The 23,950-nt window shown below is 44.3% G+C and overlaps 1 protein-coding gene across 2 annotated transcripts; it reads right to left on the reverse strand.

The window, feature by feature from the left end:
- Positions 1-10,758: 10,758 nt before the first annotated feature.
- On the reverse strand, positions 10,759-12,735 carry pou3f3b (POU class 3 homeobox 3b; the record flags this gene model as incomplete). 2 transcript variants are annotated; one of them, XM_083985973.1, is made up of 3 exons in its annotated part: positions 10,759-10,791; positions 11,039-11,119; positions 11,485-12,699. In XM_083985973.1, the coding sequence occupies 3 exons, from the start codon at positions 12,697-12,699 to the stop codon at positions 10,759-10,761; spliced, it is 1,329 nt and encodes a 442-aa protein (XP_083842099.1). The 2 variants fall into 2 exon arrangements, with proteins under 2 accessions (XP_083842099.1, XP_083842100.1); XM_083985974.1 differs by lacking the exon at positions 10,759-10,791 and having other exon boundaries at positions 11,021-11,119; positions 11,494-12,735.
- Positions 12,736-23,950: the final 11,215 nt, after the last annotated feature.

A 23,950-nucleotide genomic window follows, 5' to 3' on the forward strand; every position in this document is an offset into this window, starting at 1 on the left:
CATAATATTTTCTACCTCTCCCTCTCCTCAGGCATTAAACATTGACATAATAGGTTGAATGAAAAGGAGACTTCTTTTTTTTTTTCCTGGGGAGGGCAGAGCTCAACTCTCTCCTCGCTAAGAGGATTGGTCAGATTGGATATAGAGCCTACGGGGATCCTGAGTGCTCCGTCTATCCTCGCACCTCCCTCGACTGTACTTACAGCACCTCGCCACACCGAGATAGCGGCACCAGATTAGCTGTAAAACCCTCTCTCCTCTCCTCTCCCCCCACCTCCACCCTTCGTTCACTCAAGACTCTAACTGCTTTGAATCCAAACATGTGTACCCTGCTCTTATTCCTGTATCAAAGTGGGTTTTCAAGAGAGGTAGAAATTGCACGGATTAGCAAATGATCTCATTGCGGTGCACCTGCCTGTAATGTCTAACTTGAAAATACCTGTGGCCGATCATTAGTAATCTATTAAATCCACCGCCTAGAAATGGTTACACCGTTAGCCCTCCTCTGAGCCAAACGTGGCTGATACTGCTTTTCCAACTCCCCTCCTTCCCCTCCCTTCTCCTCCTCCTCCTCCTCACTCTCTCACTCTGGTTAATGAGATACAGAGTCAGATGGCCCAAGCGTGCTTTCTCTTCCTTCACCTCTTCCCTTCGCTCCTGCAGCAGCAGCAGCAGCAGCAGCAGCAGCAGCAGAGTACAGTAATGTTTATCAGCTCCACTCCCTGCACCGACGGCTTAATCCATGCATCCATGCAGCCTCCTCTCCGGCTATCAGTGTCTGTCAGGAGCATATGGCTGCGCGTGTCTACCGAGAAAACCTACATGTCTTTTATGTGTTAGCTAATTATCCCTGTGCATGCAGCTATGTGTGTATGATCCATGTTTCTGAGCCAAAGCGCACATTCAATGAGTAAAAGTGTTTATTTGCAGGTTTACTTTCATTTTGTTGGGACAAGAATGTGTCGACTTACCAAAAAAGCAGCTGAAGTTCACCCACTGGTGGCTCAGTCCCAGTTAGTGGACAGGAAATGGACCCGTTCTGCAGATCAAAACACACAGAAAGAGGACATGATGCAATACAAGTGTGACTTTTTTAACACACAACCAATACAAGTCAAATGTTATGAATATTTATATTTAGTTTTCTCACCAGCGTTTTGCAATTCATCAAGATTTTCACAGCGACAGTGCGTCCTTTAATGTGCATACTTATGGTTATGGGTGGAGTTACTGGTTTAACTTATTACACTGGAGGGTTCAGTTAAATTTCAGGTTGAGGGTTTTCGGGGTTAGAGATGTGGCAGTTATGGGGAAGATTATTACAAGTCTCCGGGGAATGTGATGTGATTTGTTTCGTGTGTCTCTCTTGTGCTTTTATGGCAAAAAAAAAGTGAATGTGTGGACGTGTAAATGACATTTATGTGGATATAAACAAGCTGCACAGACAGTTTGTCTCATACATCCATTCATATTGTGGCGATGCTACAACCCACTGTGAATAAAAATGAATATGTTCATGTGTGAATAACACAATAACATAAGATCATGTGTCAGCGGAAGTGTGTGTTTTTAATGTGTGGTTGCTGTTCTGAAGTCAAATACTGTACGGTTGGGTTTGGGTAAAGAAGGTTTATACACAAGTTTAAAGCAGAAGTAAGCGGAATGTTTGTGTTAATATAAGTCTTAAATAGTTCTATCTTCTGACAGCAATCACTTATATAGAGTGTTTGGTCTGAAACACGGGTCTGTCAGTCACTCTGCTCTGCTCTGAGCCGAGGAGAAAACTTTCCTTGTATCCTACAACCTTTATCCAATGAGGAGAGAGAACGGCATAAAGGGGCGGTCCTCTCTGTGTGTGCAGCCAAGGGATGCACGAGCATGTGGTGACATAGGGACGAGGGCGGGGACTGCTAACTCCATCAGCTGACAGGAAGTTAGACAAAACCACCGGATCGCTTACTTCTGCTTTAAATGAACACTATTGTCATTTAAATAGTGTTTCTTCTATGAGCCATAAGACATGATTGAAACCTAAATCTATGTGATACACAAAGTGCATGCACATGTGGATGTTTGTGTGTGTGTAATGTGTTTGCAGGTGAAGGTGTGTGTGTGTGTGTGTGTCCCTGGAGGGGGCCCGGTGTGTGTCACGGCGGCCCCGGCTCCCCCCGGATCTAAGCGGTATTGACAAACCCATCAGAGGTGGTGATGCATTGGGCTCCCTGCTCGCTCCCCTCGGCGGCGCCGTGGGGGCAGCGCTGACATGCTGTCACCTTGGTAACTGCTGCCAGAGAGAGAGAGAGAGAGAGAGAGAGAGAGAGAGAGAGAGAGAGAGAGAAAAGAGAGAGAGAGAGAGTAGCGGCTGACCCGAGCTGGCGGCCGGCCGGTGGCGAGCTGCGGCAGGAGATGTCACCGCCGGACCCCTGAGGACCGGCCGACCCCTTTCTCCATCGATCCGTCTGCTGTGGAGATCCAGGAGAGGACACACAAACACACACACACACACACACACACACACACACACACACACACACACACACACACACACACACACACACACACACACACACACACACACACACACACACACACACACAATGCAGTGTGCTACAGCATCCATTCAGACACAGACCTGTGCTTCTAAACACACATCCGTCTCTCCGTCTGTGATCTGACTGATCTCAGAGAGGTGAAGTCAAAACTTAACTTCTTCCTGAAACCAAACTAAACTCAAGAGCAAACCACTAAATGCCAAAAAACGTCCCCTGAAGAATAAACTCAAAGCCCGCAGTAGAAAAACATCTGCCTGGGCCTATCTCTGTTTGGAGAGAAGTCATCCTCCATGTGATGTGAGCAGAGACTCCTGGCTCCTCTTTTTGGAGGATCTCTTCTTCTTTTCTACTTTTTTTTTTTGAGGTTAGCAAAGTAATTACTTGGCAACTTCCTGCACCCTTCTCTCTCTCTCTCTCTTCCACCGTACGCTGGTTTTTTCCGGAGCCAACATAAACAGGGCTTGTTGGCAGCGGCTCGTCGGAGCGCTGTGGGGGCGTCAGTCTCCGACGAGATGTTTGGGACTCCTTTGAAATGCTGACCAGCTTTTTGACACGAGGCTTCGGAGACGACGCGCAAGGCCCCGGCTGGATGCAGGAGTGGAGATGGGTTCAATTTCTCGGGTGAGAGAGAGGGGGATTATGGGTAAAGACCAAGAAGTTTTTTTTCTTTTACATCACAGGCTGCACTTATGCTCGCCCGGGCAATCTATTCAAAGATAACTTTGTGTGCAGATGCCACACGTGGCCCTGGGTCCTGATGAAGCCTCAGTAGGAGTTTTTCTATTATAAATGCATCTTTTCTTTTACTGCAACTCAAAAATAAGAGATCAACAAAAGCAAAAAAAAAAAAAAAAATCCTTTATATTGTTCAATTCAAGTCACCCAGCTTGAAAAAATGAATTGTGAACAAATGAGTCAGGATAAAGCATCTAAACTTTGATGCTTTCACTTCTGACTAGGCTACTATATGCAAAAACAAAAATGCAACTAAACTGCAGCATGTAGGCTAAGACACGGGTGGTGATTATTGATCCCATCAGCATCAATAGAGTGAGTGGTCCCTGCTTTGGAATAATCCTCAAAGGGTGTTACAGCTTTTTTTTTTTGCACAATGCCTGCTCCGCCTGAGAGACGCGTGCTCCGAGTGAAAAGCATGCCTCTCTCATCATGTCACACGAATAAACAGCAGGAGAAGATGTGAAAGATCACTAACTAGCTTCCTGGTTCCCATGGCAACCAATAAAGCAGGGCCTAGGCCGTCTTTCACTGAGGGTAGGGGTGGGTGGGTAGGGTATGGTAGGGTAGGGGGGGGATCATCAGCGTGGGCAGAGCACGTGTTTGACCCTGAAACGAGACGAGGTGGATGTGTGAGACTGCATTGAAAAAAAAAAGACGAGGAGTTTAATTTTGCACAAGAAAACTGTAGAAAAACAGCAAAAGGGAGGAGAAAAAAGTAAAGTTGCACAACAGAGTTCTGCAGGAAACCAATTAAGGTGGTAATACAAGTTCAAAAATAGACTGCAGCAGGACTGTGGCTCTGGAAAAACTAAAGTCGCTCCAAAATGTCAATGTTAATAAAGCATGTTTAGATAATCCAAGGCATTTGAAATGGTTTATTCAGCTTAAGAAGTGGGACAATTTACTCAAAGCAGACAATCTGAATATATCTGAGCAGCATCTCCTCTCTCACACACACACAGAGACACACACACTCTCTGCGTCACATTAAAAGGCCTTTTTCTATTTAAATGTGCAACTTCTCTGTTGCTAAGATGAAATTTTGCTGCAGAGAAAACACAAACTTCCAAATTGATTGATTTTCAATGTTTTTTTCTCCTCAGATAAATAACAATATTGTTATTGTGGTTGAAATCAGTCCATGGTTGATACTGGGACTGACAATATGAGCAACAACTTCATTAAAATATATCCTATATACATTCTACATTCGTGTAAGTGGAGAAGAGACTTCCTGTGAGTGTGTGCATGTCTGTGTTTTTCAGTGTAAAGTTCATGAAAACACTACAAGCTTTTGCAAAAAAAAAAAAATCTAAATCTCCATAATCAAACCTACATGAAAATGTCACCTTTATTAAAGTGGCTTTAATTAAGGCCGCTGATTCTGGTTGGAGATAATGAGGAGGAGCGTTTTGGAGGCGCGGATGCGGCGTGCGCGGCCACTGGGTGGCGCTGTAAGGTCAGGAGAGGAGACAGACTCATCAGAGACAGAGAGAGTCTGTGGAGGAAATATCTGGGTTATATCTACAGAGGAGTTTTTACTGTGGACAGAAATATCCAGATATAAATGAAGAAATAACGCAATTAATGATTTTAATGTTGTAAATGAGATTAATAAGGAGATAAAACCACCTGATTCACCTGCTTTAAATGTTGCATTCATAAATAAACTGTGTTTTCCTGCAAACAAACAGGCCTCACACACACACACACACAAACACACTCTAATGTTTTCTGAGGTTTACTCGTGTTGGGCTCTGGGCATGAAGGGAAATGGTGATGCAGCAGCTGCAGATCTGAGGTCAGTGTTTGTGTTTGTGCTGCAACTTTCCCTCAGTCACTAAAATGTCTCAACACGAGTGGGACACAGCAGAGGCTGAGAGGACACACACACACTTACACTTAACACGAGCTGTGGACAAAATGACCACAAATAATGAATTAGTAAATAAATGTGAAGCTTATGTGATTTATCGTATTGTATTTCTTCCATCAGTGTGTGTGTGTGTGTGTGTGTGTGTGTGTGAGGGGGACTGACCCACAGCAGAGTCCTGCACTATTATTTCTCCGGCCAAAGAAACTTCCCGTAGAAAACACAACTCATTACAACGCAGCAGTGTGAGCACATTATGAAGTTCCCATAATAAAAACACGTTGATTCAAACTGTGTGGAATTAAAAGTATAAATCCAAAAAGTCTTAATAATATATATTATTAGAGACGTTTCGTCCGTTTTACAGATTCATCTCACAACGAAGAAAATGTGTGGATTATTATGGGAATAGCCTAACTGTGAAGTTACTACAAAATAAAAATAAACCCAGTGTTTTGTTTATGCATTCATTTAAAATAAAACATTACAATCATCTATAGGAATGTAATTTATGGGGCCTTTTTCATGCGCAGTTTGAGGCTGAAATTTGATTTTAAGTGTTTAATTTCACTTTATTTTGAAAGTCTTTATAGAAATAAAGATACATCCTGTTTTTCATACATAACTGTGTTTGAATTGTGTGGTAAAGTTGATAAAAAATGACTCCTGTTGTCGCTTTAGAGGCGTTCACTGCGCAGTAGGAAAAGGGAAAAGGGAGCAGAGAAAAACACACACTCAAACATACACACACATAGAGTGAGAGTGCACGAGGCTTTCAGTGCTTTAGAAATGCAGACAGGCAGATGAGATGCTGAAGCACATTTACCTCTGTGTGGCTGAGCTGCCTTCAGACTCCAGTCCCCCCTCCTCTACCTATCCATCCTGCTGCTCACAAAACCATGACCTTCACAATTTATAGAGAGGAAACCCCCGAGAGTCACGTCATATTTTAAAAACGTCCTCCTCCTCCTCTTCTTCTTTTTCTTTTCCTGCCACAGCCACAACTTGATAAGCTCTTCATTTACATTATTTACTATTTGTGTTCTCATGCTTTTATGTCTTTTTAATATTCTGACGTCTCAAAACCAGAGAAACTCCTGTGTAAATGCAAATAAATATAATTAATAATGAGCTAGCTATAATAATAATAATACTAGTAATAATAATGGCTGCAGCCGTTACAGATATTAAACACTCCTGATTGGCTAATTTATTGAAATAAATTAACTCAAATATGAGCCAACTGGCTCTGTTGACAACAATAACAATTAACAGTTATTAAATAAAAAACATAAATTAAGCCAATAAAGAGAATTATCCAAGTTTTTAATAGCAGCTAATCATCTAAATAATATATAATAACGCAAAAAAGCAGGAATAATATTTTGGAGGATTTTTTTTTAAACATCACTCATATTTACCAGCACGAGAAGCAAAGAAACGCGGGCTGAATAGGAAGAAATAAGCCACTATACTTACTGTAAATAACAGTAATAATAATGATCAGGAGTGAGGAGCAGACAGGAGGAGATTTTTTTTTCTTTTTCTGAGCGTCTTTTCTGCAGCAGAGATAAATCCATGTGGACGTGAAGGAGTACGGCTCCCTGCGGAGAGCAGCTCAGGATAATCCATATTCATGCGCTCGACACGTGGAGTAAATACAGTATAGGAGAGAGAGGAGGAAGGAGGAAGGAGGAGGAGGAGGAGGAGGAGGAGGAGGGGTGGAGGTGCACAAGCTATTGTGTATTTGCAGGTTTCCAGCAGGTCAGATAGAGCCTGACACCAGCGTGGACACAACACGAGTGGAAGAAGAACCTGCTTTATAATAAACCTGAACCTATAAACATACAGTACATAAATATAATTAAAGCCTCTTCGTGTGTGTGTATATATAATTAAAAAGTGGAGTAAAGTGTGTTAATGATGTTACATCATGTGGAGCAACAACAAGTTGGGCCTTTAGATTATTATTTTATTTGCTTGGGCGTCTGAATAAAATATAAATGTGTGTAATTAGATTATTTTTTATTACATTTACTCTTCATGTGAGTGTCAGTGACTGATTGAAGGGCGAGCGCTGCTGACAGCCACATGAAATATTGATAATAATTAGACATTAAAAGTTGGGTTTTATAGGACAAATCCAGAGTCTAACTCCCCACTCCCACTCCCACACACATCCACACACACACACCACCCTATACACCCCTGTGCTCAAGTCTTGTTTTAAAGGGCACGGTGGTGTGACAACGAGCTGCTTTAATTAGTGCGAATGGGCGCGACGAGCCTGTTGGGCCACTGGTGTCCTAAATCAATAACAGGGAAAGTAAAGTGCTCCTAGGGCCTGAACGTATCGGTGCACACACACACGCGCGCACATGGGAGAGAGAGAGTGTGTGCGCGAGAGAGTGGAGCATGGGCCTGAACACCGTATACACACACACGCACACCCATGCTGCTGCCAACATGGTTTTGAAGACCCATGAAAAAAGGCAAAGCTGTTGGAGAATAGGCGGATCAAAACCCATTATGAGATTTGAAACTCTTTTTGTGTCGCCCCTTGGTTAGAATCTCTCACTAGATTGGGGATATTTTCTGCACAAACCATGCAAAGCTGGCTGTGTGGATGTGTTTGTGTATGTTTTTCTGATGCTGGATTGCTGAATCCATGTGTTGTGCGTAAAAAACACGCGCACAGGTCCTGCATGGCTCTGCTCTGTGGGATTTGTTCAAGTCAACTGCTTAAGGAGAAGCTCAAGTGTCCCCTCTCTCTCTCTGTGTGTCGGTGCAGAAGGTCTAGGCTTATTCCTGCACGTCATGTGACTTTGCATTGGATTTTATAGCACAGGGAGTGCATGCATAATGAGACAGTGCACATAGGTAAGAGAGCGACACTAGGCCACAGGCAGGACAGGACAGGACAGAGGCCTGGGAGAAGCTGAGCAGCGTGCAAACATTAAATACAATTAAAGGAGCAAAACATCTCGTGTTGTTTTGCCTCCTAATCAGCTCTGATTATTTTATTCCAGGAGCAAAACATCTAAAAAAATATAAAACAAAGTAAAAAAAATAAAAAAATAAAATCTCCTCGCAAACGCCATTAACGTAGAAATAAATGAAATCTAAAGTTTTGAGGAGTGCGTGCACAGCGTGTCCCCGCTGCCACTTTTACTAATGGAGACAAAGAAAAATGATGCCTACTTCTCTATATCATTGAATTCAGTTGCTAAGCAACTAGTATGGGAAATCATCCGCGAAATTCAAATCCTGCAGCGAGAGGACACGTTTTGTTGAGTTTTGCTGAATAGGCGCGCCAGAAAAGAAAAGTTTGAGACCCACAAGGAAACACATTTGGCCTCTTGCAGCCGTGACGTGAGAAAAAAAATAATAGTGCTATAATATATAAATATATATATAAAACAGGATTTATCAGTAGGAGTTATTGCAATAAGAGGATACAGGAAACACACTGACACACACACACACACACACATACACACGCTGTGGACATGATCACATCGTCCTGTCACAGTCCCACGGTCCTGACACATGGACCTGTCTCCAGCTGCAGCTCTGGACTCTCTGGAGTCAATCAGCCGTTGACCCAGTGCCCCGGATCCACAGAGACAACACGTCACACACACACACACTCCACCTGGAGGACACACACCTGCCGAGCTGAGTGGGCTTTGGAGCATTTTAGAAAACGCACTTTTGTTTTTGTGTGTTTTTTCTTTTTATACTCTCATTCACAATCTCTCTCTCTCTCCCACACACAGCAGACAGCTTAAGATTCAATTCTGTCACTTTTCACTGAATGGAAATCAATTATTTTGCAGATTAGAGTTGGTGCATTTGTAGACTGAGTGGAGACGCGCGTGCAGCAGCAGACTAATAATTATGTTCAGTGCGTTTTTTTTTCTCCAGTCTGAATTATGGAGATCCACTATCTGCGACGTAAATATTACATAACATACAGTCAAGGATATGAGGACGCTCTGTGCAACAACACCCACAATATGGACGCGTCTGTCATCACTTTCATTTTTTTGCTTTTCTGTCTGTACTCTGTATTTATTTTGTATTTCGCAGCCACAGACACAGAGCCATGTTGTCCAGGCTGCAGGCTGAGGCTGCTGCTGCTGCTGCTGCCTTTTGCCCCAGGCCTGAAGAGGCAGCAGATGTAAACAAACAGACGAGCCATTGTGCAGGCCCTGCAACTGGCCGCGATCTCCCATTTAAATGGTAATGTACAGTTATGGGACCATGATAACAAACCGTGGTGGACATTTATTTAAGCTCAGGCAATAACCTAGAACCTCCTGGGCTCTTTAAAACCGGCCAAGACAAGTTATCTTTCTTTTTTCTTTCTTTTTTCCTCCTCCCTATAAATATATATTCGGTAAATAAATAAAAATCAGCTGTTTTGGTTCTAAGGGTGCAGCTCTTGTCATTTCCTGCAACGAGCTCAGTGCTGTGCATTATTCTAATGGAGGGTATTATTAGCTCGCAGCTTCATCTGGGACAAAATAGTCCACCATTTTCTTCATTAGCTGCTGCTGCATGTAAAAACAGCACACAGGCTAATTCCCCTTCCAAATATATATATATATAGAAAAATATCAAGATAAAAAAATAATAAAACACAGCCCAGTATATAAGAATATAAAACGTCAAAACACAAGATGACTGCATTTCATTCTAACAAATTTATTGTGTCTCAATCAGCTCGTACGGAACCACTACTGAAATTAAATTACAATCAAATTATCACATCAAAATATACCCTTATTACCTAACAACGGTCAATGTCAGCTTATGATGATTTGTGCTCCTTTAGAAACGATAATACAAAACAAAAGGAAAAAAATAAAACAAATAAGGGCAACAACGAAAACAAAAAAAATATATAAGAAAAAACAAAAACTCAAATAAAACAAAGGAAGGGGAAAGCATCTTACACAAGTTCCTGTGGGGAGGAAATAAATTACCGTTTGGAATAATTCATATGTATTCCGAATAAAATATTAAAACAAGTCATTCTGATGAAAAATATAAAGTAAATAACTCAGATCAGTATCTGATCTAGTGATCTATATTGCCGGCTTTACAGAGTTTTGTTTATTAAAACCTACCAAAGAACACTGCTTAGAAAGGGCAGCATTAATAGTATATCCACAGCACCCACTCAGTCACACTTGGCAACAGATTTTCAGAATTTTTTTCTCAAATAAGTGCAGCTGAAGTCTTTTTCAAATGTCTTATGCTCTATTTGTTGGAAAAAAAGGAGAGAAAAATCCACTCACGGTGTCAAAGTCCATTAAATAATAATAATAATAATAATTAAAAAAAAAAAAAAAAAAAACCCAAGAAGGTGATCTTTGAGATCAGGCTGGGACAGTCCTGGTCCTGGTTGTCTTTTCTTTCACGAGGGCCTCAACGTGGAGAGAGAGAGAGGGGAAAAAAAATCCCTAATCCTCCGCGTATGTGTGTGTGTGTGTGTGAGAGTGTGTGTGTAAATGAAACCATGCAATCCACCTCAGAGAGGAAAAAAAAAATCAAAAGCTGTAAATCATGATGGAAGCGTCGTGGATGTCACTCTTCTTCATATTGTTGCAGTTTTTCCCCCTCTTGTTATTGTTGGGCATGGAGACAGAGGGGAGGAAGAGGAGGAGGAGGAGGAAGAGGAGGAGGAGGGGGGGCGTTCAGTCCCATTTCTAAATATACAAAATGCCTGCTCCTTTGTTTCTTCAATCAAACACAGGATAATGAAGGGGAGTAAAAAATTTTTGGAGAAGGGGGGAAGAGAAAAAAAGAATACAAAAAAGAAAAATACTTGGTTTCCTCTTGGTGTGTTTTAATGCGCCAAAATTACCTGGTGGAATGAACTTGTAGTTGTCACCCTCTGGTCGCTCGCTTCACTTGCATCTTTTAAGTAATCTACTAAAAAATGCCCCTGAAAGAAAAAAGCAGAAGGAACCTTTTAGGTTAAGACATTTCAGGGCCTGGAAAAAAGGTTAACGGTGCGTTTTTCTGAGGGGATTTGGGAGCAAAAAGGGGGGAAAGGTTGCTGTTTTTTTCTCTTTCTTTCTGTCTTTTTCTGATGAAAAATAGATAACACATTTTTGCAGTCTTATTCATATTCCCTCACAATCACAGTATCAAAAAAATTGGCTATCTTGGCGACAGTCTGTGTGTTTTTTTTGTTTAGTTTTTTTAAAATCAGTTTAATTTCATATAAAATATTCTTGTGTGCTGTTTCTATGTTTCACTGAACATTCTTTTGCAGTCCATGGAGGGGGGCGATGTTTCTGCACTCACATTGCCGACCTGCGAGTACACATCCTCCGGCGTCTGTGCCACTCCTGGGGGCGTCATCCGTTTTTCCTTCTGTCTCCTATTGCAAAACCAGACTCTAACCACCTCTTTCTCCAGCTGCAAGTTGTCCGCCAGGCTGGTGATCTCCTGGGCCGAGGGTTTGGGGCATTTTAGGAAGTGGCTCTCCAAAGCCCCCTTGACGCTCACCTCGATGGATGTGCGCTTCTTTCGCTTCCTCCCCTGCGCCGCGATCTTGTCGATGCTGGTGGGGCTGCCGGTGGAAGAGTCGGCCTCCTCCAGCCACTTGTTTAACAAAGGCTTGAGCTTGCACATGTTTTTGAAGCTGAGCTGCAGAGCCTCGAACCTGCAGATGGTCGTCTGAGAGAAAACGTTCCCGTACAGGGTGCCCAAAGCCAAGCCGACGTCCGCCTGCGTAAAGCCCAGTTTGATCCTCCGCTGCTTGAACTGCTTGGCGAACTGCTCCAGGTCGTCCGAGGTCGGCGTGTCGTCGTCCGAGTGCGCGTCGTGGCTGTTGACGCCGCCGTGGTGCTGGTGATGCGGATGCTGGTGGTGATGGTGGTGGTGGTGGCTGCCGTGGTCCAGGTCCGGCGTGTCCCCCCTCACCAAGCCCGGATGCACCAGGCTCTGGCTCCCGGGACTCAGCATCCCGTTCACAGTGAAGCCCCCCGGCTGGGAGTAGAGGAGCGACTGCTGCTGCTGCTGCCCCCCGGATATGGAGTTAATGTGCGCCGCGGTCGTGCTCCCCCAAGCCCCGGCGTGAGTCTGGTGGGGGGCTAAGTGAGGGGGCCTGTGGTGCAGCGCGGTGCCCGTGTGCAGATCGTCTCTGACGGAGTTTTTCACGTCCTGCTGCTGCTGCGGGCTGCCGGTCATCCCCACGGGGCTCGACGACCACGGCGATCCGGCTTCTGCTGCAGCCACCGCGGCCGCTGCTGCTGCGGCTGCGGCGTGCGGCAGGGATGTCACCCACTGGTGGGCATGGCTCAGCATGTGTCCCCCGTTGCTCGCTGCCATCGCGCCTTGCATAAAGTCACTCTGTACCATCTTGACCGAGGGGTCCCCTCTGTAGCCCCCAGACCCGGAGGTAACCGCAGCGCTGCCCGGCTGCATGCCACCGCCTCCGGAGTCAGAATGCACGATGGAGCCGGACGATAAGATGCTATTGCTGGGCAGATAAGGATTGGAAGCCGCGGTGGCCATTCCGTCAACCCTTATGAATATGTTTGTGGATAACCCCCCTCCCTTTTTTTTCTTACAGTCACTTCTTTCGAGCGGGCAAATTGTATCTCATGAATTATTCAAACTTTAAAAGTATGGGTAGCTTTTTTGGCAAATACCATCGACGTGCGTAAAAGAAAAACGCCAAAAAAAAAAAAAAAAAGGTGGATAAACGAGGAGCAGAGGCGCTGGATAAAATCCGCATGTATTTACAACATTCTAGTTCAAACACTTCTGCGTGGACGTGGACGAGTAAAATCCAAGGTTTTTCAAAAAGCCCTTTGAAACCATGTGCAGTCCGTGTGGAAAAGTTTTGCGCCGGGATGCAATTGTGGACATTAAAAATTCAAATACGGGAGAAAAAAAAAGAAAAAAGAGTTGTCCCAAACAAACTTTTGGAGGTCGCGAAAAACAAAAAGCCTTGCAAATTCTCCACAATGTCCAAAGTCCCGGTTTATGTCCCCTTTGGATGTGAAAAACATTAGCAGAGTGTCCTCAGTTCTTTTGTAATTCAGTCGCCGAGATTTCTCCCTCGCTTTATTCTTTTCTCTCTCTTCTTTTATAGCACTGTAGAGCCTCTCTCTTTGTTCTGTTTTGATGTATATAAACCTGCCAAACCGCAAACTCCCGTTGAAGTACAGTCCAGTAGAACAGTGCACGGCGCTGCTTGCAAAGCCTCTTCTCTCATTCGCTTGTTCTCTCTCTCCGCCTCTCTCTCTATATCTCTCTGTCGCTCTCTCTCTCCCTGACAGGACCGTGTAGCCCCGCCCCCCTCGCCGCCCCCCCCTCTTCCGCCCCCCCTGCGAGCAATGAGACGACGCGCGGATGTTTACCCCGTGCGTCCTCGTTGATTGGTTACCCGGGGTGTGATTGGCAGGTCTCGCCAGCCTTGCTCCGGGCTGCACGAGCCCTCCTTCCGGCTGTTCCGATTGGCTGGTTTTTAATTGCAGTCCAAACAAAACAGGGGAAGACAACTTGGTAGTAAACAGTACTGAGATACTAGTACACACACAGGGGTGAAGGGGTAAATAAAAGAGGTGGATCAACTGTGACCTCTGCCTCCATCAGCAGGACTCCAACTGACAGCATGGTACACTTTGTTGTTGTTTCAACCTGCACTTTATACACTCTCAGCTATTTGAAAGCAAAAGTCTTCACAAAAAGCCCATCACAGAGCTCAGAGAGCTGGATAAACTCCATTTAGCCAATAAAAAAGACAAGAAAACACATCCGAACCTGTTCTGTCCTTTGTTTTTCTCATTTACTATAGTTTACTCAAACCATGCATGCACTTTTGACATTAAAAGATCTATTGGCAACAATTATAATAATCTGCTCCCTTGACCTGATTGTGTAATAGAATAAAGCGTCAGTGCTGCCTGCGTGTCACGGCTATGGTTCAACTCCCTGTGGGACACTCATGGAAAATATAGGAAAAGCTCAGAATAAATAAAGAGGAAGAGATTGAGTGGCTCGAGTTATACGAGGCATTTGCATTTCAGATCTGACCTGTCTTTAATGTAGTAGTAGTAGTAGTAGTAGTAGTAGTAAACCTTTATTTAACCAGGCAAGAATTGCTAAGAATACATTCTTATTAGGGCAATGGCCTGGTAGGAGGTGGAGACCTCCTAAGGGGCAAGGGAGAGGGGGAGTATAACATTAAAATATAGACAAGCTGAAGTTTATATTTCTAATTGACTTTAAAAAAAAAACATACATCACTCTGCACATTCAGAGTCTGTTTAACGCACAGAGGAGAGGAGGAGGAGGAGGAGGAGGAGGAGGAGGAGGAGGAAGAGGAGGAAGAAGACGAGTGTGCGTGTCACAGCCCCCCCTTTCCACCCGTGTGTGCGCCTCGGCTCCTCAGGAGTTAACGCACAAAGGTTGCGGGGATGCTTCCATGCGGAAACGCCGCGCACAGGCAACCTCACTGAAGCACAGTGGAAGAGAAAGTGGCAGCCAAAACAAGGGCAAATTGAGCAGTCCTTTGGGGTGGGGTGGTGGGGGGGGGGATGTGTGTGGAGATGCTGGAAAAAAAAAAATCAAGATGTGCACCATCCCTTAAGGTGACCATGTAACCCCACAGATGAATGAATGGGGCCTTTGTTAAGTATGTGGGACCCCTGCGCCTATGGATGCACCCATGGGTGGTAACAAGTGCCAGATATATACAGTATATATAACTCCCACTGCGCCCATTGGTGGAGCAGAGGGCTGGGGAGGGGGGAGGTGGGGAGGGGGTCCACCTGGCCGGAGCAGGTGACTTCCTGACAGGATTAACTGCGTTTTGTTTACAGGTTGGGGGGGCTACATGTCAGTAAGCTCTGCGAATCAAAGCTGACGCAAAGATTTTATTGCAGGAGGGATTTAAGGGCAAATATAAGGCAGTGGGGCTGTGTTCTCTATGCCAGTTGCCCCCCTTTCTTCTTCTTCCTCTTCTTCTTCTCATCCCAGTAGATTTAATTTGGACTGGGCTCAAAACCGAGGGAGCCTCGTGGATTTGTTTACATTGAATAGGCAGGCTGGGGGCCAGAGCCATGGGGGCCCTGCTCTGTTCATTAATATACAGTGAGGATTTCTGTCTAAATTACTGCAGTTCAATCCACAACTGCACGCTGCTCTGAGAGGGCGTCTCAGGCGGCCGACAGAAACGTGACACCGAGGGTACATATGCGGAGGAGAGGGAGATAACCCTAAAAAAAGAAAGAAAGAAAGATAAAAACAACACATAATATGTAAAAAGAAGACTCAAAAAGTCATTTCAGAAATGCTCCACGAAATCACCGCACGCCGATGAAAAAAACACACTCCTCTCTGATATATGATGTGTTTATTATTTATTTGCTTATTATAAAAAGGTCCCCAAGTTCCCTGCTGGGGGAGTTCATTTATTTTGTATGCGGGGAAAAAAAAGAAAGAAAGAAAGAAAGAAAGAAAAAAAGAAAGGGGGGAGAGGAAAAAAAATCATCCCCAAGTATAACAAGAGACGAACAGTTAGTGCTGATTTTCATTTGCATAAATTTTCATATATTTTAGTGAAAATAATAGCGGGAGCCGAGGAGTGCTCCTGCTCAGTTGAGGCAGAGGAAAGAAAATCTTAGGGAGCACCGAGTCGTAGGGAAACGGAGATAACCGCTCACAGACGCAACATGAACAATGTGAAGCTATTTCCCTGCTCTTGGACACAAGGTAAGTCAACAGTTATCGATGCCGGTTTCTTTTTTTTTCTTTCTTTTTTTTTCCACGCTTGAGGAATGTGAGAGTTTATCGTCTCCTCTCCGCGCATTTCTCCACCGCGGCTGCACCGACACGCTTCCTCCCCTCGGTCTATAGCTCCTCGCCTTTAAATGATATTTCATCTTTACATCCGCGCCTTGAACGCACCAACATCTCCTCTTACTTATATTTAAAACCGAATTCCAAATGCGTGTCCTTTACCTCCCTCTCTCCCTCCCTCACCCTCCTCCTCTGCGTAAAAATCAATACGCGCGCCGCTGTTTGCTTTTACGCACCATTTTTTTGGTGCTTTTTTTTAATATATATAAATAGCGGGCAGATGGATAAGCGGTGCTGTTTTGTAGTGAATGTCCACCGGAGAAAAGTGCAATCAATCACATTTTAAGCAGGGAGAGAGGGAGTGAGAGGAAGGAGGGAGGGGGAGTGAGAGAGGGAGAGAGAGAGAGAGAGAGAGAGAGAGGGAGAGGGAGACCCCTCGGTTGAATCCTCCAGAGGGATCGCGTAGGCAAGTGCAATATGAAATCCTTTAATATGAATCGATATCGCCGCTGCAAAGTTTGTTTAAAGTTTATGTGCAGCAGGCAGCCGACCGCCGTGCGCTCCTAACTGCACTCGTCATGACAGACAAAGCCCATGATTGCTTATAAAACAAGCCTGGATCGTAATGACTGCTGAGCGGCTCGGGCTTTATTATTATTTTTTATCCTGTTTTTGTTTTGGAGCTGTTCCAGGATGAAGAAGGAGGAAATGTCAGGGAGAAAAAAAAACTAAAACTAAAAACTAACAGATTTTTATTTTTTTTCATAAAAAAGTAAAGAAAAGTGATAAAAATAATAATGTAACAGAGATGTGGTCACACATGGTCCGTCAAAGCATTCCAGTGTCCGTCCCAACTTTTGCGCGTCTTCACTCTGTGGATCTATCACACATTAACCCGCGTCCGTGGACCAGTCGCTTGGTTTTTTTTTTCCCGCAGCACTTTTTTTTTTTTTTTTTTGCTTTTCAGGGTTATTTTTGTCCTTTTCTTTTCTCACGGGTTAACTCCTTTTCCTTCATTGATGGGGAGTGCATTTCTGAGCCCAGCACTTGGTAGCCATGGTGAGCCCAATAAAAGGGGGAAACACTAGTCGCATTAAGCTGTATGTTTGTGCACTGGAGTCGAGATGAAAAGGGTCCTCGGTGTCCCGGGCCAGCAAGCACCGGTGCTGTGCTGTGCATGTGCATGTGCTGGCCCCCGGTAACGCGTTACAGTAACGCCAGCAGCTCCTCGCGCCAATAACAAGCTGTTGTTTATGATCATAGCTGTTTTCATCTTAATCTGTGAATGACAGTGGCCTCAGTTTGACTTTTTCTGAGCTGACATGTCCCTTCATGATCACAATTTAGTTTTAAATCCAGATTACTGCATGGTGCGTTGCTGGAAAGTTAAGTAAAAATGTTTTATTTCCTATAGGGAAATTATTTATTATTATTTTAATCAGTGTCAAGTTGGAACTAATGAGGAACATGTGCTTTTACGCGCAGGGGTTGAAATCCATGTGTTTGGTGTTGTAGCTGTGCACAGATGTTGCTGCAGCTCGGGCTGGAGGTGAAATACATCTTCATTGTTGGCTCCATCATAAATAATATTAATAACGCGGAAATCATAATCACAACTGCCGCCAGGTGTCGCGCTCACTGGTGATGCAAAATTTCTGCAAATATGTAAAGCATACACTGCAAAAAAGTCAATCTTATGTCACAGTTCAATAATCATGTTTTTTTTTATTAGAATAACTTAAATTATTTTCAAATTAAATAAAAAATCTGACCTTTTCAACCTAATTCTACTGCAGTGCTGCTGTTTTCTTTTCTTCTGAGATTTACTATTGCAAGAAAATATAATTTCACTTTAATCTTTTGATCAAATCAGCTGCTTAAGTTGCTTTGCAAAGCCAGAATCCAACACCAAGCACCACTGACAGTTTTTATTTATTTATTTATTTTAATTTCCCCTTTTTTTTTTTTTAACTTAATGTTATTGATATATTTTTGCAGTGCAGAGGTGCGTTCCTATATAGCGTCAGTTCCGCAGATTGATGACGGGATTGGCAATTAAGATATCACTGGGCTACAGGAGGGAAGTGACTAAACGGGGACAGATTTCCAGAGGCCTCCTGGAAAAACAGTGTCAGGCTGCACATGGAAGCTCTTTAATAAATCGGAGCAGCGCTGATGTGCGATACCTTACTAAGTCCTGATATTATTCTATAGCCTGCACGCGCTCATCCCCTCAGTCCCAGAGGCGATTTCAAACAACTTAATTTAATTATCTCATTTTTAAAGATATCCCTGTGCTATTGCTATAGTGCGTTCTAGTTTTCACTATATTGATCGGCGCGGGGCCCTGTGACAGCAACCAATCAGTGACAGCGGCGCAGCTAGTTGATATGCAAATAGCGTGCGATCAGATCGGGGGGCCCCGCGCGCGCGCTGCTTTAAGCCAGTCGCCATCTGCAGTGGCCTATAAGCCATAAGTGTGAGGCAGCAGGTCTTTGTGGAAACATATGAGCAAGCCGAGACTTTAAGAATTATTAGCAAATGAGGGCTGAACAGGACTCATGAATCATCCGCCGGGAATTAGTGCATTGCAATTTCTCTGCATGCTCCACCGGCCATTTAGCGGCCGCACCATCCCCACTGTTGCTCTTCATCATCGTCATCCTCGCCAGCACCACTACACCACCACACCACCAACCACCAACCACCACAGCAGCATCAAAAGCAAAGGCAGCACTGTGCCGTGATTACTCTGCATTATGCACCCATTCTGTCATGGCCTAACAATGACGGTTATTGGTAGCAGGAGGTAGCAGGAGGCCATTTATTTATTCCTCCGAGGAGCAGATTGTCTAATTTATCAAGATGCTTTTCATGAACTGGCTTTTCCCTCAAGTCACAAGCCAAAATCTATCACGAGTCGCCCCGCATGCATGTTTGCAAACAGAGCACTGCTAAACACACATGTTAAAAAGAAAAGGGGAAAAAAAGATGAAAATAATCCAGGTGAGGCGATAAGGGAGTGCTGCTTCAGAGGTGATATCATTAATTAGAAATATAGATAACGTGTGATCACATTCAGTCGGGGATAAAAACGTCCACTTGGAGACAAAAATCTATTTACCCACACGACGCTAATCAATTCTCTCTCCCTCATAAAACCTCCTCATAGTCTCATCGCTCTGATTCGACTTTCCACAGCCGCCATAAAACTCCTGACACCTGACATGCAGATTTATACCCCCCCCCCTTTAAAGAAAAAAAGGTGGCAGAGCCCTATGCATGTGCCTGTAGCTTCCCACTGCACCCCTGGTTACAATATTCAGATTAAATGGATGCAATTCCTGCCGTTTTAATTATAGCCTACTTAAGTTGCCTATGGGCTACATAATTTATTTCCCCCCCCTCTGGTCCAGTCACTAATGCCAGACGACATACGTTGAGTGCGTCTCACGTCAGGCCAAACCTTGATTTAAAGCTGAATCCAACTTGGAGCACTTACATGATAATGTAGCTACTATACCGTTAATTAAATGGGCCACGTTGAATATCAGTGTAAGCATTACACATGCCTTCAATTTAGGACACAAATGGGATTTTTTCCCTCTTCTCTTAACCCATTGGAACGAGACAGAGACACTTTATTAATATTCTATTAATAAATGCCAATATAGGAGTCATATACACCTCTGATTCCACTGCATGGGGCTGGTAATTGCCCTGTATTAGCAGAGCAGCGTTGTGTGTGCCTACAGCTCGTAAATGGGCTGACATGCAGGTAAAGATTTTATGTTTAGTGTTATCACAGGAGTCTGACTGTGCTCACTGCTCACTCCGCCATGAGTCATGGCTCAGACATGTATCAGCACAGCCGGTATTGATTTGCGATTGGAAATCAATGGGGGTGTCATAATTTGGCCTGAAATAGGGTTACTAGTGTCAAGGCGATAGTTTAAAGGACAGAGTTGTGTGTTGGTTATGAGTGTGCGTGTGTTTGGGATTGAATTTAAATTATTAAAATTGATTTTTTTTTTTTAAAGCAAAGATGTGGAAAAAATCCAGAACAAAAGTATTTCAATTAGGCAAAATTAATTAAGTTTGCATTTGTGGACAGAAAGAATAAACTACAGATTAAAATGAGAAATGTTCTAATAACATATACGTATTAAAACAGCTCTGAGGTGTGATTTAATTTGGAAATAAATGTTGAAAGTTGCAGGGAGGTCACTTGTTTTTTTTGTTAACTTGGGTTTTTTTTTTTTTTGATGAGAATATGACGTAAGGGAGGAAGAGATTCATCATCGTGGCCTGAGCCAAAGGCAGGTGTTTGTTTGAGGAGGTGAGTGACGGGGGACAGATCGGCAAAGATAGGATGAAGTGCAGCTTCTCTGAGTCAGAGGGAGAGAAGAGAGAGAAGAGAGAGGAAAAGAGAGAGGAAATAGGTGTGTGGGAGAGAAGAGAGAAAGAGAAGAGAGAAAGAGAGGGAAGGGGGGGTGCTTTGTCTGTCAGTCTTCAGCCTCACCCCACCCCCACCCTCGTCCCTCCACCCATCTCTCATTGGGTGTTGGTTGCCTCACGGTCTCAGCCACGTCCCTTCTTCTCTCTCTCTGCAACTCACACACACACACACACACACACACACATATACACATACAGATGTAAAACACATCAGCATGGACGCACATGCCTAAGCACCCCCACCCTCCTCCTCCTCCAGCAGCAGCAGCATCAAAACAAACCACAGCGTTATTGTGTATGCAAATCAGTGGACGGACACGCTGGTATTTTCCTATTCTATTAGACTGTATTACACATGCTAATCAAGAATGATATTGTGTTATTAAGCGGAGTAATTAATAAATAAATCTATAGAAGTCCTCAGCAGCCTGGTTTGTAGCCACTGTGCATGTCTCTCTATAGTCCCTGCTTATTGTTTTTGTTTGTTAAACAGTGGCGTTCCCTGAGGATAGCAGTGGTGGTGGTGGTGGTGGTGGGGGGGATTGTGGCACCTCCCTGCCCAGGATTACATTAATCAAAGTATTTATTTCCCTCGGGGAGCCAGGCGCAAATCACTCCAAATCCCAGTAAAATTGGATAACAGAAGAAACGGGCGCACCTAGGGTAACCCCCTTCTCGCACTTTTATTTTTTCTTTTTTTGTGCTCATTTCACCAACTTAATGGATCTAGTTCTATCTAACTTTGTGGAACAGAGTGCATGGAAGAGCAAGGAGAGGAGAGAAAGCGAGGGAGGGAGGGAGGAAGGGAGGAGGGAGGGGTGGTTGCAAAGCTAGATTGAGGCCTTTGAGAAGACAAACAACATAATTGGATGGAAGCGGGCGCTCAGGTAGAGAGAAAAAACACAAAAAACAACACTAACCACATCCCCGAAAGGAGTGACTCTGGATATAAAGCCGTACAAATAACAGCCACTCTCTGATTCGCTGTCGAGGCTATAGGCATGTCTGGGTTCTGGGGGAGAAAAAAAAAAAAAACTAGCCTCTAAGATCTCCCATCTGTGATAGATGCATCAGCCTCCAAACACCGCCGCCGCCTGCTCTCTCTCGGTTAAGTCTGGTCAATCCATCGCAAAGCCCGCAAAGTAGTAAAAACAAGGCGGTGGGGAGAAAAGAAAAAAAAAAGCCTCCAGATAGCGTCTTTGCAGTATTTGCTAAGTAATTACGTGTGATGTTTGGGCAAAGCCCGCGTGGCTAATAAATCTGCAAATGTTTACAGCCAAGCTGGTGCTGATAAGGCAATAAATACAGCACCTAATATGCTGCCTATTACAGGTAATGCAAATAAAATAATAGGGCTGTAATTTTTCCCTGTGCGGTGGTGGCGCTGCCTCCGCCTTTGATATTCATGAGGGAAATGGGGAGGAAATGTCGTCTCTCTGTCTTTATGGGCAGCGCCTTGTAGCACAAATCCAACCCCACTGCCTTCATCCCAATCAGGGATGAATGATGGCCTCGTCGCACACACACACACACACATATACACACACAGGCTCTATGATGCCTGCAAATGCAGTCCTATGTTTGTAGACACATGCTTTGCACGCATACTGTTGCTGCCATGTATGAGCTGAGGGGGTACGAGGGGCGGCTGGAGCTGCCGGCGGGGCCCTGACTCAGAGCCAGGCCTCTCGGGGTGAAGGCAGCCGGCCTGCACGGTCCACACGGCCCAAACGTGTGCGTGTGTATGTGTTTTGTGTGTGTGCATCTATGATTATTCCACTTGTAGAGCAAAGAAAAGCCGCACATGTGTCATCTATAGGTGTGACGCGTACGCAGACAGACAACGTACCCACGATGCATCTGGTGATCCATGATGCTTAGCAAATGAGCAGAAAATCTACAGCTCTAATGGGACCAGTGAGGGGGTTGGATGGAGCGGAAAGTAAAGGATGTGAACATGGAGTGCTGTAAACTCCAACATCAGCGCTTAACAAGTGATAAGATGTAAATGTGAAAGCTGACTTGTTGATTTTAAATTCCTAATACACTTTTTTAGCTTTTTGGGAGTTGTTGCTCTGAATGTTTCATTTCCGTCGTTCCAGGAATCCACTGGCTTCCACTCATTCATGTATGATTTAAAAATGATCTAAAATTACCATTGCAAACTGATTTCAACATTTTATTCAGCAAACTCTCCAAACTCATCCTCCACTATGTTACATTATCATTTAGAGATGAGGCAAATCCAGCCAATCTGTGTGTAAACTGCATCGCCACCAGAAGATAATACGACATTTACAGAAACTGATGAATTACACAACCTCCACAAAGTTTCTGTTGACTGGTTTTGGCACCATTTGGAAACGGAGTGGGAACCAGTGGCTGCCTGGAACAGTGGGTGGGTGTGTGTGTGTGTGTGTGTGTGTGGGGGGGGATATGCATTTAGAGCTCTAAAACACAGTAATGTCATTTGCAAAATGGTTTGCTGCAAGAGTGGGCTCATTGACTTTCATATTGTGCAGAAGTGAATGGAAACAAACGGCCGCTCGCTACAGTCGAAAAGTGGAAAACACTGCAGAATGCATTCAGATGTATGTGTAAAACTGTCCACCACACACACACATACATACACACACACGTACGGCCCTGTAAAAGCCTGCACAGGACCACCATGTGTCCCCCAGGCCACGCTTTGACACCCAATGTATTATGCAATGCAGGTTTTACATGCATTGCACTGTGCAAGCGTCTTTACAACACACACCATGTATGGTAAACACATCGTGGATAGCTAGCTCCAGACTGTGTATAATAATGATGACTGACTCACTCTCAACTTCAGAACAGGGTGGGGGTGTGTGGGGGGCTTTGGAGAGCATTGTTGATGATATGCAACCGCGGGTGACACGTGCTATTCATACGAGGAGCTTGTGTGGTCACGTTCGGCAGCCGGGGGAAGTCTTGATTCATGCGGGCATTATGCACGCCGGACGCTTATGGCACCTCTCCCCGTTGCCGTGCAGTCAGGCCCATTTGTTTGGAAATGGGTTTACATACATCTTCTTCTAGACGACTCCCTCTTCCCCTCCCTGGGTTTAAAGCCACAGCACACACACACATACACATACACACACACACACAGACATATACACAAATGCAGGCTAACCGAATCAGCTGCAACAGGGGGCATTCAGGTGATGCAATTCACCCCCTACATTTGGGGTATTTAGCTGTGCAGCTGTAGATAAGAAGATGATTATGCTTTTACATGCAGCAGCTCAGTTATTACCGATGATCAGTGTGTTTTTCCAGCTTTTCCAAACCGTATGACCCTTACAAACCTGTCTGCTATGTGCACCGGCTCATTCAGCAGCTACAGTCGACCTCTCTGCATAGTAACTAGCTTTTTTTTTGTTATTGTCAAGCAGATTGATTTTAAGGTTTTTGCTAACCCCTCCATAGTTTGGCCCCCCAGTTTGAGCTTTTGCACTCTACAACA

Source organism: Trachurus trachurus, assembly GCF_905171665.1.
Source record: "Trachurus trachurus genome assembly, chromosome: 2".
NCBI lineage: Eukaryota > Metazoa > Chordata > Actinopteri > Carangiformes > Carangidae > Trachurus > Trachurus trachurus.